Genomic DNA, 13,840 nt, shown 5'->3' with positions numbered 1-13,840 from the left:
ACATAAGAGGACGAATCCTATTCATATCAAGCCATTGTATGGAATGGGAGTACTTCTGGAAAAAGTATATTTTTACCCTTTATTCACTGTAAAGTGTTATCAACTTTCGATACACATTATAGAAATATCGCAGTTCCCCGCCCGTATGATAGGTGCGTCCAAAATTTCTATGGGCAGGTAGGCCGTAGGAGATATAAATGGTATATGGATCCACTGCAGTGTACGCATCTCTCTCGTTCCTCGATCGGGCGTCTATTGACATGCAGTAGCTGACAACGAGGTAAACAAATATACAGCAACCGAGGAGTTGTATCATTAGTGTGACATCATCACCACACACACAGCGTATTGCATTCAGCAAGACGTTTCGCCGAGTGCACTGTGTGGTTTACGAAGTCGACGTACTACTACTAGGCAGACTTGTGAGAGATCAGTGACCTGAGCTGCTACATTTTCGTTGTGAATTCCTCAAAAGTTTTCACCTTTGAAACGCAAAGTTTATCTAGTTATCAACCAACCCAACATATCACTTCAAAATGAAGCTCTCCAAATGTTGTTCCGTGGCTCTGTCGGCGAAATGTGTGATGTTTTTCCTGTCAGTGCTGTTCTGGGTAAGTCAGTCGTTGACCGAAAGATCGGTCTGTATCTGTACATGTACGTCGGGGAATGTTCCGCGGAGACTGCGTCTGGCTTCACGGATCCCCTCCGAGGAGAGCGATAATGGCAAAAAATAAAAAGACTCCTCCGGACAGACGGATCTTTCTATCTAAGTCAGTCGGTGAACTGTGAATGAGCAAGGAGCTATTACACGATAGCTCCTTGGAATGAGAAACCCCGGCCCGGTTATCGGTGATCCCCTACCTTTAATAGGCTTTGAGACAGCTCAGTTCGGGAAACCCACTCACAAGGGGGGTCCCTCCTTATAAGTAACCCGTCCCCCTTATAAGTAACCCCGTCCCCCTTATAAGTAACCCCCGGGGCACCCCTTATAAGGAGTCTCCACGCTTTTTTGCAATGCAACGCGAAAATGAAAGGACTGCGGCAATTCGCTTGATTATGTCCATAAAGCTTCACAAGTTTCCTAGTTACTCACGAAATTTGAGCAAAATCGGTTTGAGGCATCATATCTAAAATCATGGATTTAAATGCGATGTCAAACGACCCATGCGAATGCTGAAATGCGAGCGATTACTGGCGTGAGTGTCGCCAGGCGCGGCGGCGCGGCAATGCTTGAGTGCAGACGTGGCGACTGAGTTTTGGCAGACTCAGTCGCCACGTCTGCACTCAAGCATTGCCGCCCCGCCGCGCCTGGCGACACTCACGCCAGTAATCGCTCGCATTTCAGCATTCGCATGGTTCGTTTGACATCGCATTTAAATCCATGATTTTAGATATGATGCCTCAAACCGATTTTGCTCAAATTTCGTGAGTAACTAGGAAACTTGTGAAGCTTTATGGACATAATCAAGCGAATTGCCGCAGTCCTTTCATTTTCGCGTTGCATTGCAAAAAAGCGTGGAGACTCCTTATAAGGGGTGCCCCGGGGGTTACTTATAAGGGGGACGGGGTTACTTATAAGGGGGACGGGTTACTTATAAGGAGGGGCCCCCCTTGTGAGTGGGTTTCCCGAACTGAGCTCACGCGTGATGGTGGTGATCTGTACCTGTCTAACGTTACATCTAACGTTAGTGGTCTTTTGCATACTAATGTCTTACTGAAGTTTTTGGCACTACAGATTTTACCTGTATGGTTGTGGGTATGCCATTTATGTGATGATGCATCGATGCAGTAAAAGACATGATGAATAATGAGGGTTCTCTAAGGGTTTTTGGCCTTTGAAGTTTGATGTAAATACAGTTTGTTGAGTGAAACTTTGAAAGTTGAGTAAATTTAGACAGAAAAATCCGTCTGTCCGGAGGAGTCTTTTACTTTTTGGCAGTCGGCCGTACTTTTTTGATGTTATCGCTCTCCTCAGTAGACAGATAGATCCGTCTGTCCGGAGGAGTCTTTTATTTTTTAGACGTTATCGCTCTCCTCCACATATACAATGTATGTTAGGGGGGGATCCGTGAAGCCAGACGCAGTCTCCGCGGAACATATCCCCGCAGACAGATACAGACTGATCTTTCGGTCAAGAGTAACAGACACCTCTATGTAGACCCTTTATGGGTCTACCGTCTAGTCCACATACATGTCTCCTACATTGAAAGGAATTTGTCAACTTGTATATTCCATGGAACATACCCACGATTCACTGTACACATTCTTACCGAGCGGACAACAAAAAGAAAATCAGCAAAAGAGGCCCGAGGCTCAAATTTTGTATTGTACGGTAAAAGGTCTTTAGCATGAACTTTAGAACAATTTGTGCGATAAAATTTTGTAATAAATTAACATTATCTTCTAAATGTGAGGTTAAATGTGGATTTATTAGCATTTTGACATATTTTGAGTCGTTTTTGCGATGTCGTCCCATACAATGCTCCACGAGTCTAGTCTACTTTGCTTTTGTATATGATATCTATACATTGGCATTCTTTAACTTTACATGTATATAGAATGTGTTAATGTCTGCAATTTATGTTGTGTTTTGACCGAAAGATCAGTCTGTATATTGTCGTCGGGACTATGTTTCACTACAAATGTATGTCTGGCTTCACAAAATCTCCTACCAGGTACTGTAAAAGTACACAAAAGTTTTGCACATTTCGTGCAACCAGAAACGAGTGTGAAAATAAAAGCACACAAATTTTTTTGCTTGCCATATGTTCCTGAACTTGATATCATGATTCAGCGGAATTAAAAACATACAAAACTCCTCTTACCCGGCCTAGCATAAAGAATTAGTCACTTGAAAATATCCACTTTTACAGTATACACGTATAGAGTACAGCTTTATATCTGTGGAGGAGGCCAGAGGGCTGTAAAAGTCAAAAAGTGTTTTAAAAAATGATTTTTCTTCATGTTGTGGCCTACCCTAAATGTAAATTTGTATGAAGTAAAATAGTATCTGTATATTTTTGTGTGTAAAACACATCTGAAAGTTAAACTTTTGAGGCTTTGTTTGCATATGATGGATGTACAGTAATGGAGTATGGATTGAGGTACAGTAGAGCCTGGTGCCTTGTGTTGTTGTACATGTAGCAGATATTTACTTTTTTTTAATGAACTACATTTGTAGTTAGATTGCATGCAAATATACTGCTAGGTGTATCTGTCTATTTATGACATTATTTCAATTTTTTCTCACTTTCTGTTCGTGTCCACATTCCAGTGTGCCTCTGCAGCTCTGATGTACCTCGGTGTGGAGTTGTTCCGCTGCGTTGGAAACATAAAACATGTGGCCAGTAACTACTTCCTCACCATTCCGGCCATGGTTTCCATTGGCCTCAGCCTGCTCTTCTGTGTGGTGGGCATCGTTGGACTCACTGCACTCTCCTGGAAAGATGCCAAGTGCCTCAAGAGAATGGTAAGGAGGAATTACCCTATGTTGACTGCAGGCAGTATTACTAAGTACTGTAAGACGGGGAATGTTTTGTGTGCATTTTAATTTTGCAAATTTCGCGAGCACCACTGTCCAACAATCCCGAAATTAAAATGCACGTGAAAGTTCTTTCCTTCACAGTATGCATCGGAAGCCGGTGGCAATTTGCGAAAATTTCATGCTGCGAGAAAGGCCGTCGGCTCCAATTCACAAAATTTTCATGCCGTGAATATATATTGTATTACAGTATGCCAATGACTGTGTTCTCTCTATTATTTCAAGATTTTGAAACATGACATTGTTCATTTCTTATATTCTTTGTATTTCAATCTTATTTATGCAGGCAAGTAGGCCTAGCATACAAATGTAATTGTTCTTTTCATTGGTCAATATTAGTTTATGTTTAGCATGGTTTTATTCAGTTGTCAAAGCACTCACAGATCCACTTTGCTCTAAACAGAAACAAAATATGGTACAATGATGCAAGTACATGATTTTAGACCAATTACTGATAACTTCGCAAACATATAATTTTCGTTTGAATACAAATTTTACATAAAACCTACAGTAGGAAAGGATTAAGACAACCGTTATAAAAACTCCAAGGACTTGTTCAAAATCCATACATACATACTACACTGTACAATCACTTCTTTTTTAAGTGTTGATGAAAATATTAGTACATATTAGGCACGTGTCTTCAGACGTTCATGTAGATAATGCTTCTAAGATAATTTTTTTTTTCTTTTTGGCCACTCTTGCACTATTATAATGTGTGCATTGAAAAAACTGTGGTCATGCTTCCATTCATTGTCAACAAGTACTGGTATATCTTTGTGTAAAAAACCTTACTGTTGATAAAAAACCCCAGTTATTGAACTGTTGCTAGAAGTAGAAATTGCCAATTTGATGTAGAAAGTGACTTAGTCTTGCATGGCACTTTTAACATTTAATTAAAATGAGAATTATCAACCATGCTAAACAGTATTCAAGACAGTACCAGTAGTCATGATACAAATGTTATGTAGTTATGCATGCATGATTATCTGTCGTGATGATCTGTTTCTGGGATTACTTTGAAGTGATTGTGCAGAGGTCAAACTAGGGGATATACCCTGCAATAACACTGCTTGAGGAAGTCGAGACAGGATGGGAAAGCTGTTTATACAGTAGATAAAAAAAAAAGTTGCATGTGTGTCTACTCAAAATGCTGTCTACCCATTCAACAGGATGTACCTAACCTGACAAGTTCATCACTCCACTTCCAAGTACCAATAGTCTTTTAGAAGTTTCTAGTTTCCTCACAATAGATTGAGCCTACAAGTAGACCCAATTACTGTAAAATGCAGTCACGTACATACATATACATTGTACATGCACATTGTACATTGAATATGAATGATGAAAATACATTGTACATATTGTCTACCAGTACATATTGTATGTCACACATGTCATGGAATATATAGTATGAAATTGTATGATATGGGCCTATACTACACTGCACTTGCCGTGCAAATGGGAGAAAAAATATGTACAAAAAGGCACAAAAGGTTTCACCTGAATATGATGTAATGTATTGAAGTATCTGTCTTTAGAAGTATTCAGTAGATTAATTTGGTTGATTTCGAGAAAGTTATTCAAAGAATCTGACAACTGGCACAGTAGCTTTGAATTTCTGCAGACAGTCATTGTATAGTATATTAGAGAAAGCAACAAATTTTGTTAATGTGGAAAACATTGCAGTGTCTTTTGTATGTTTGACTCTCAAGATCAGACTTGGAAAAATTGTAGATCTGTGGTACAGCTGTAGGTACTGTCGTATCAAAATGAGACACACGGCAATCAGTGGTACAAAATTGTACAAGCCTTTTATCAGCATGCTATCAAGTGTAGAGATGTACATGTACATTACATTGTACATAACTGTGTATCTGTTGATATCACAGCAGCTGAATTCCAAGGAAGGTCACTCAAAGTCATTATCTGGTTGACTAAATACACAAGGAAGAGAAGGCCTCCACTTCCGGTGGTTTTCCACTGTATTGGATAGGCATGTGGCAAAATATAATGAGTAGATCCATAGAATGATTTCATTAATTTGCTGGCCTTGGCTGTCATCAAAACATCCCCTCAGCTCATTAGTATTGTATTACAAATGGCTTCTTGTTGTAGTCATTGCCACATGTCACTTTCATAGCCTAGTTTGTATTTTACCTTGAGAGTGAGGAGGGCTTGATCAAGTGAAATATTAAATTAGAAGGAAAATAATCCCTTACCTAATGCATTCTTTCACCAATACAGTTATACTTGTATATGGAAGTGTAAAACACATCAATCAAGTATTCAAAATTCTGTGGTTTAACAGGTCATAGATGAAATTATAGATTCAATGAGGATAGGTATGCCTGTGAATGACAAAATCTTTGGCAATTATGCAATTACCGCCATAAACTTCTTTTTGCCTTTAATCTGATGCCTATCAATGTAGTGCATGATTTTCATGGCATTGTAAATTACTTTTAATGAAAGTAATTGGGAAGCTGGGGTGAGACTGGGAAACAAATTGTTTACAAAATATTGAGGGACACATTTTTTTTTTCTGGCCAATTTTCAAGCCTAATATTGCACATGTAGCTGTCACATCTCTTGGCAGCCAAACAAATGTGAAGAATGAAAACAAAGATAGAGGTGGTAGAGGATCTGTCAGTGTAATATGAGTGTTCTTGGTATACCACTACAATACCAGTACAGTACCTCTCAAAATGTGAACAAAACTCTTGATTACAAAACCTGTAGGTAATCTTGCTTAAAGTGTTTGCCACATTACTGGAAAAAAAAATGCTTCACAGCTTATAGTGACACTTACGAAGCAAACTAAACACAAGTACACACCTGTACATTACTATGACAACCAAATGCAAGGGAACCTTGATATAACAAGGACCTTAAAACCATGCCAATTACCTAGAGGGCAGTCTAAATTGTGTATCAGATTTCTTACTACAACTGTATATCAGGCAACAAAAATGATGAAATAGTTTACAAAATCATCTTGTTATAACAGGGTTTTGCTCTATCAGACCTCTTACTAACAAGGTTTCACTGTATTTATCTTAGGTTATTATACTACACATGCAAACCAGGTGCATTTGAAGGATGAAACCTGATACTTAATTTTCGTAGAGAACATGTATGTTGCAGAATGCAGGAATGCTGATATGACAATACTACAATGTATGTCCTTATTTTGAACCTATTCCCACACAGTTCCTTGCCCTGCTGGTAATCATTGTCGTGTTGGAGATAACAGGAGCTTCTCTTGCCATCGTCTACAAGGATGAGGTCAGTAACTTTTAAGATGACTCAATATCATTGGCAGTAAGGTTATAGCACACCACTATGAACCCTCCGAAGAGAGATATATGAGGCATTCTCATTTAAGTTGTCAACAGATCCAAAACCATATTGTTTCTTTGAATATTTGGGTTTCCAACGTTCTGTCTGTATTTTGTGCAGTCAAAGTGAGAATGAAATTAAACCGGTATTTGCTCATATGAATGAGCAAATTTTGAATAAAAGAAAACACTATTGAACGGTTAAATAGTTGATATACATCAAGACTGTTATCACTGATATAGAACATTCTTCAGTTTCACAACCAACAATGTGTAATTTGTATTGTGCATTGTAGTGTGTGATATTTTGCTTGTTTGTATCACAAATTTGCCATACATTAACCCGTTGAGGACAGGCTGATTTCGTTACAACATGCATTTCCCATAGACACCTGCCCAAATGCATTGTATACTTACATGTAGCAGTAATAGGACAAGTCTTCAACAGGTTTATGAAGAATGGCTTTAATTGGGATTGCATTCAGTTGAGTAATGTGTATTTATTGGAACATTTGTATCATTCTGTATACTAAGCTCTTGTTTCAAGTCTAATAATTGAAAACTGATGTTTAGGATTTGGGTTTGTGCTACAAGCAGGAAGTACCATGGAGGAAGCTTTATTTTACAATTATTGACTTATTCTTGTCTTGAAGTGAGGGCTAAGTGTTCACTAGTGCATAATAATTGCTATGTCTGTAGCCACACTATCACAGTATGAAGGCCCATCTCTTTGTTTAGCGCTACAATGGAGTATTGATCCTCTCCTAACTGCCATTGTGTTGTGTGTGCTAGATCAGATCTGACTTTGTGCCTGAATGCATCAGCATAGGCTAGACTCAACTGGCAGGCATTAACCAACTGCTGTGACTGATTCTCATATTTACTGTTCAAACACTCACCACCACACGCTCACACACACAGAAAAGTACATACTGTACACTGTATGTACCATATCATGCGTATAACATAGAAGTGGCATATTTTTGTGGGAAGTGGGAACACAGAAACTGTAGTGTACATGATTATAGCTAAGCACTAAAAATACACCAGTTGCTTGTGATGTTGTATAGAGAGAGACAGTAATAGGCTGAAATGTTGTTTTATGACTTGTTTTCAAAAGTCAAAGCTATTGCATCCACTCTTGTAAATAATTAATTCCAGGGTTAATGAAGATTAGCAAAGATTGTACTGCCATTCACATGATTATTTGCACCATAAGCAAGCACTTACAAATTATGGATTAACAAATGGAAAACCAGTCTGGGTTAAATTGGCATGAAAAAAAAAGAAGAAGCAGAAAGACTAATCATGGTACTAATCTTGACCAAGAGGATGCCAGATTTTATGCAAAAGTCTGAATTTAGGTCCTTTTATGTGCCAAATGGCTCTCTGTCGGTGAAAAGATTCCAACTGGCAGTCTTGTGGCTCATCAATTAAAATCTGATGTGCATTGCATTCATTCATCAACAGAAATGTGTCATGTGTGCTATTAAAGTATGAAATGAAAGGAAAATAACCATGCTGCAAGATGGCATCTGTGAATACGTATCAAAATCAAAGTTCATGGCTTAGTCAAGTGATACAAACATAATAGAAATGCTTTGAATGTTGAAAAGTATTGTCATGTTGTTAATGAAAGTATTCCTTTCCCCACCAACAGGTCAGCGTTGGGATTGAGAAGGGGGTTAACCAGACAATGGCCACCTACGACAGCGATGAGAACTCCAAGACTTTCATGGACTGGCTCCAGTCTCATGTGAGTATAATAACAAGGAAAATGGGCAACTTTGTTTTATTGTATTGTTTTTTGAGTTTCCTGTTGTTGCTGTTTCTAATTGGCAAAGGGTATGGCAAACCCAGTTCTCTTTTTTAAAACACCAGTAAAATAAAATTGTGTCTAGCTTGAGATTTTATGTCACAGTTGCAAAACAAAAAAAAAAGTAGGCAAAAGGGACTTTAAAGTGTGCTGCATCTCCACTATTAAGCACACACTCACCTTTGCATTATTTGTATGCTGTCAAGTTATCAGTGTATTCATCATGCCTTTATTCAATCTTGAATTTCAGCTGGGCTGCTGTGGTGCTGAGCAGTACCAAGACTGGTTCACCACACAGTGGGGTAAGGACCACCCCAGTGCCGTCCCCGAGAGCTGCTGCACCAAGAAGTCTGTCCTGCCGTTGCTCAGCTCTGCAACTAACTGCACTGGGGCTCTGCCTGATGATGTGGATAGAATCTACCATGCTGTAAGTTTAGAATGACTTGTTTGCTGCAGTTTCAACATTTAGATATAATACAAGACACTGTGTATCACTTTGCTGTTATTGTCCGATGTTTAGAGAGTTAAAATATGCTTTCACTCTGAATTAGTCAGAGCAAAACATGTGAGACGCTTCCAGCAAAATTACCACTCATTATTCTTGGAAAATTGCATGCAAATGTAGCATTTGATATACATGCATGTGTCAGCACTGAAAAAGAAGTAGACAGTTATAGATTTTTCAATACAAATACAGAGGGGACCACAAGTATCAAATCAAAAAAATAAAATAAAACTAGCTATTGTTTAATGTACTTTTGGTAAGACAGTATACACATTCCTCATTATACAAGATGCTTCAGTAATATTGATAGTATTGATTTTTCAAATTCATGAAATAGAAGTATTGATTTTTGCCTTCTTTATATCTTTAGAGTTGCCATGACCGGCTCTACCAGGAGCCAAGGAAGTACTTGGTCTACGTCATTGTTGTTGCTGTCATCTTGTTCCTCCTTGAGGTAAGAGTACCATCATTCTCGTTTATAGTCCTCTGGATCTGAACCCGTTGCTCACAGGAATAAGATGAAGAATTATGATTCAGTGAAATCCCGTTATAACAAGGTTGTTGGATCCAGTTGATGAACCTTGTAGTATCCATACACTTGGAACTTGCTCGCACTTGGACACTGTATGAACATGTTCTGCTATGATAGGGTTACATACAAAGTTTGACACAATATTGACACAATATTAAACAGGACATTAGCAACGGGAATGTACCAAGAGTACTCTCACAGGGGGGAAAAAATATATATATCTGTTATTCCTGATACTTGTTGTCAAATGTGTCATTCCCTGTTGTATGTGCATAGATTAAGATAAAATTACAACATGTACAAATTCCTGTTTTTATTTTTGTTTTTCTGCAGGGGATGGGCAAACTTTATTTTGCAATAACAGAAAAGTTCTGAATTCCCATGAGTTAACACTTAAAGGCTAGTTTCGACTTGCAATTTATCTCATTATCAAGAAGGGATTCTTACTATATCGAAGCTCGCTGTAAATGGACCTATATCTTGAAAGCAACATGGTTAAAATGAAGGGAATAAACAAACAAATGAACTTTGGCTACATGCTTTTCAGGAAATGATTTCACTGGTATTGTGCCAGGAATTTTGTCATTAGTTTCACATGCTTGAACTGATCTAGCCCATCAAGTGCTTGTCGACCCACATTAAAAATTACACTCCATACTTTCAAAGCTGTCACTGGCAATGTAATACAGGATGCAATCCTCAGTATTCCAAGTTAATTTTTCCTGTGTAAATGACTAGGATCATAAAAATCAGAGAAGCTCTGACCAGAAATAAGGATCCAAATGAATGGAGTTTCCTATGCTTGCACACCCCTACAGGTCTTGGCCTTGATCTGCACTTGCTACTTGGTGTGCAACCGAAGAGACAAGAAGCAGTACCAGCATCTTCAGACATCGGAGCATGAATCCAGCTATGGCTACAGGGCATAACTTAGCAGAGATTCTCAGATGAATGCAGATTGTCACTACTAATTTGTTATATTTTGTGAAGAGGCAAATATGAAGATATCTTGCATGAGTTTTTGTCACATCACCCCATCTCACATGTGGGCAAGAAAAAGTTTTTGCAATATGCGTAGGCCTCTGATATGAAATTTCTGTCAATGCTTCTTGTAAAGAGAGACTGTAGGTGCAATTGTCAGTTCCCTGGCAGTGAAGTCTGAGAGTATTTGAAAAGCTCCCTTTGCCCTGAAGACTTCATTATATTCAAATCTTTCATGGATAGAAACTGATATGAGACTGACTCACCCCATCTTATTGTACAGCCCCAGAATGGGAGTAGAGCTGTTAGTATGTTGCCATTGGGCTTTCAGTTCACACAGGCTGGAGTATTGTAGTATATGGGTTTTTTTTCTGTTTTTCTTTTTAAATTACCAGATTACATGGCAATAGTATCTCTTGGATGAAGGCTGAAGTTATTTATCACTATTCATTCATTTGAAATATTAAAGGTGTGATTCTTCTAAACATATACAGGGGATAGGTTACAGTAAACAAATTCATTAAGTGTATGAATTTTTTTTTCCTTAATGATTTTGTTGTTGTTGTTGTAGCATTCTTTGAATAGTGTGTTGTGATATATTATGCATTCAGTGCACCACCTTAAGCCAAGTGTGTGGATTACTTATTGTCCTTCAAGCAAAGTTAATTGGTGGATGAGGCGAACATGACTGGTATTATCCTTTGTATTTTCTCTCTAGATAAGAAGTCATTATGCCTCTCGTCTTTCAAAAACTTATTCTCAAAATGTCTGCACATGGGTTTGATGGGAGTGCCGTGTTGTAGTAGACGAAAATATTGAATGCTGATGTGTTGCAGGGGCGGATCCAGGCGTTGGTGCACAGGCACGCGCCCCTCTTTATTTTTTTAAAGCTAAAGAAATAAAAAGAAAAGGGGGGGGGCATGCACCCCTTTACGAAATTCCTGGATCCGCCCGTGTTGCAGATGTGAATGGCATAACCTGCTGTAGGCAGCTGCGTGAGAATTTTCAACGAATGCTGAAGAAATTTGTGCTATTGTATTTTTGCCTTGTATAAAAAGAGTACTGTGACATGTTTTCTGTACCATTCCTCAGGTCTGAAAGGGTATTTGTTCACATTTAACCAGACAGCCTTACCACTTTCATGGTCTTCTTGTACACATTTTTTTTTTTCTCATGGAATTCTGAAAATGTTTATATTTGTAAATATTTAAAGTATTTTGTGTCTCCTGCCATTATTGTGATATCATGTTGAAATTTTGTATGTTTTGCAGGGAAAGTAGAGAAAAGTAACAACAAAACTTGGGTGAATTTGTAAAAAAGAAAAGAAGAAGAAGAGAAGTCTATTCCATTATCGTAGAATTGCTTCACAATACATGCACCATGGATCTTTTATTCAAGTTATATCCACACCAGAAGAGGCTCAGTTGAAGACATACAGAATTATAGTGGAATAGTATCTACATCATGTTAATTGTGATGAAACAATGATCCTGATTTAATTAAGGAAGACAGATGTAGAGGTATGAACCCTCTTGTAATGTTCGGTTCAGTTGGGCTATTGCCTGCAGGTGAATGTCCGTGTCCCAGGGCGTTGAGCCACCATGGCATGAATTCACAGGGCACTCCTGTGAAGGTCTAGCCACTGGTTTTGCCTTAGCCTCCTCCAACCCGGCCCATAAATTACCTTAAGATTATTGCACATGTGTCATGTTAAATGTAAAAACCTGAATGTTGCAATCCTTGTAAAGTGGTGTGAGTTATGATGGAATAAATGTGACCGTGCACCTCAAAACGAACATAAAGTCGCACAAACTGATTTTGCGTGAGGACTGAAAATAAGTGAAATGGGTCAACCTAGCCGAACTTGACTTTTTCATATTTTCTGAAAGAGTGGGTCTTCTTTTACATTATGCTAAAATTTGGTATCATGAAACGGGCAGGAAAGTGTTTTTTTTTTTAGCAGTTTATCTCAAACATTTTTGGTAGAATAGTGTGATTAGGTGTGTCTTTAGAATCCCTTTTTCATTTCTGAAAAACCTTGTCCACACTCTTCACTTTCAACTCTAATAACTTTTGAAAGGATAGCGCTACTGCTTTGAAAGTTTGCACTAATTATGGACAGAATGTGTTAATGAGGCATGCTTAATTTCAGCTTAATCTAATAATCCCTTCATTGTTGTCACTCTGGTGGTTTACTTCCTGTTTTTTGTCCCATTCATCGCACAGCCAGCACGGTTTGGTAAAGGTTAAGCGCTTGAATAGACACTGTACTTCAGAGCCTCTTTTCTCAGTTCACACTTTTCCTGAGTTTGTGCTTTCTTTCCAACATTTAGATAGGTTAGGAGAGTCCATTTGATTTGAGTTATACATCATTTTAAAGCTTAGAGTCTGCTCTTTCAGAATATGGTCTTAACTAAAAATTCATGTCTGGCGACTTTTTGTTTGTTTTGAGGTGCAGGGTCACAAATGGAAATTGATACAGTTTTCAGTATGAGAAAATTTCTCCCCCTTTCTTGTAGTCATTTTTGTTTTAGTATTGTATGAGATACAGTACGTAAATCTACCAAAGGAATATTATTTTAGCAATATCCTTATGTCATCCAACTATCGCAGTACCAATACAGTGCCAATATATCTTCATCTTGAAGATCATAACTATTTCAGGTTTTTTTTTTTACTCTGAAAAGGGAATGGAGCATTATAGAAGTCGTATGAAAAGGATTTGAGATGCCTTTAATTACTTTGTCAAAAAGCGCTAGTACATGTACATGTAGTGAGTTTCTGTGACAAGTCTTCTAAGATATATGTGTATGTATGTATGTATGTATGTATGTATGTATGTGTATAGATAGACAGAGATAGATGGAGAGAGAGAGAGAGGGAATATATTTTCAGAGTTGTACTTATGCACACACATTAGCCATAGTTTTTATGGATATAGGTAGTGATCATTTACATGTAACGGTTTTGTGCAACATATTTTTTTTTAAATCAGAATTTGGTATTCACATTGACCATAATGGTGCAGTGCTCTATATAAACAACAGAAGAAAATACTTCAGGACTGCACTTTTCTTATGCACTTATACAAAAATACACTGAAACAAAAGTCATGCCCTTCATA

The 13,840-nt window shown here is 38.1% G+C and overlaps 1 protein-coding gene across 1 annotated transcript; it reads left to right on the top strand.

Moving 5' to 3' along the window:
- Positions 1-427: 427 nt before the first annotated feature.
- On the top strand, positions 428-11,207 carry LOC139740441 (tetraspanin-36-like). Its single transcript, XM_071651034.1, has 7 exons — positions 428-611; positions 3,275-3,469; positions 6,755-6,829; positions 8,543-8,638; positions 8,949-9,125; positions 9,574-9,657; positions 10,554-11,207. The coding sequence occupies exons 1-7, from the start codon at positions 537-539 to the stop codon at positions 10,662-10,664; spliced, it is 813 nt and encodes a 270-aa protein (XP_071507135.1). The 5' UTR covers positions 428-536; the 3' UTR covers positions 10,665-11,207.
- The last annotated feature ends 2,633 nt before the right edge of the window (positions 11,208-13,840 follow it).

This window comes from Diadema antillarum, unplaced genomic scaffold (assembly GCF_040938485.1).
Source record: "Diadema antillarum isolate AM-2024a unplaced genomic scaffold, OU_Dant_1.0 seq00000854_RagTag, whole genome shotgun sequence".
Lineage (NCBI taxonomy): Eukaryota > Metazoa > Echinodermata > Echinoidea > Diadematoida > Diadematidae > Diadema > Diadema antillarum.
This window is presented reverse-complemented; position numbering and strand designations above follow the sequence as displayed.

Coding starts and splice junctions, on each gene's coding strand:
- LOC139740441 (XM_071651034.1), top strand. CDS start 537: ATGAAGCTCTCCAAATGTTGTTCCGTGGCTCTGTCGGCGAAATGTGTG. Junction 9,126..9,573: donor TGGATAGAATCTACCATGCT/GTAAGTTTAGAA, acceptor TTATATCTTTAG/AGTTGCCATGACCGGCTCTA. Junction 9,658..10,553: donor TCATCTTGTTCCTCCTTGAG/GTAAGAGTACCA, acceptor ACACCCCTACAG/GTCTTGGCCTTGATCTGCAC.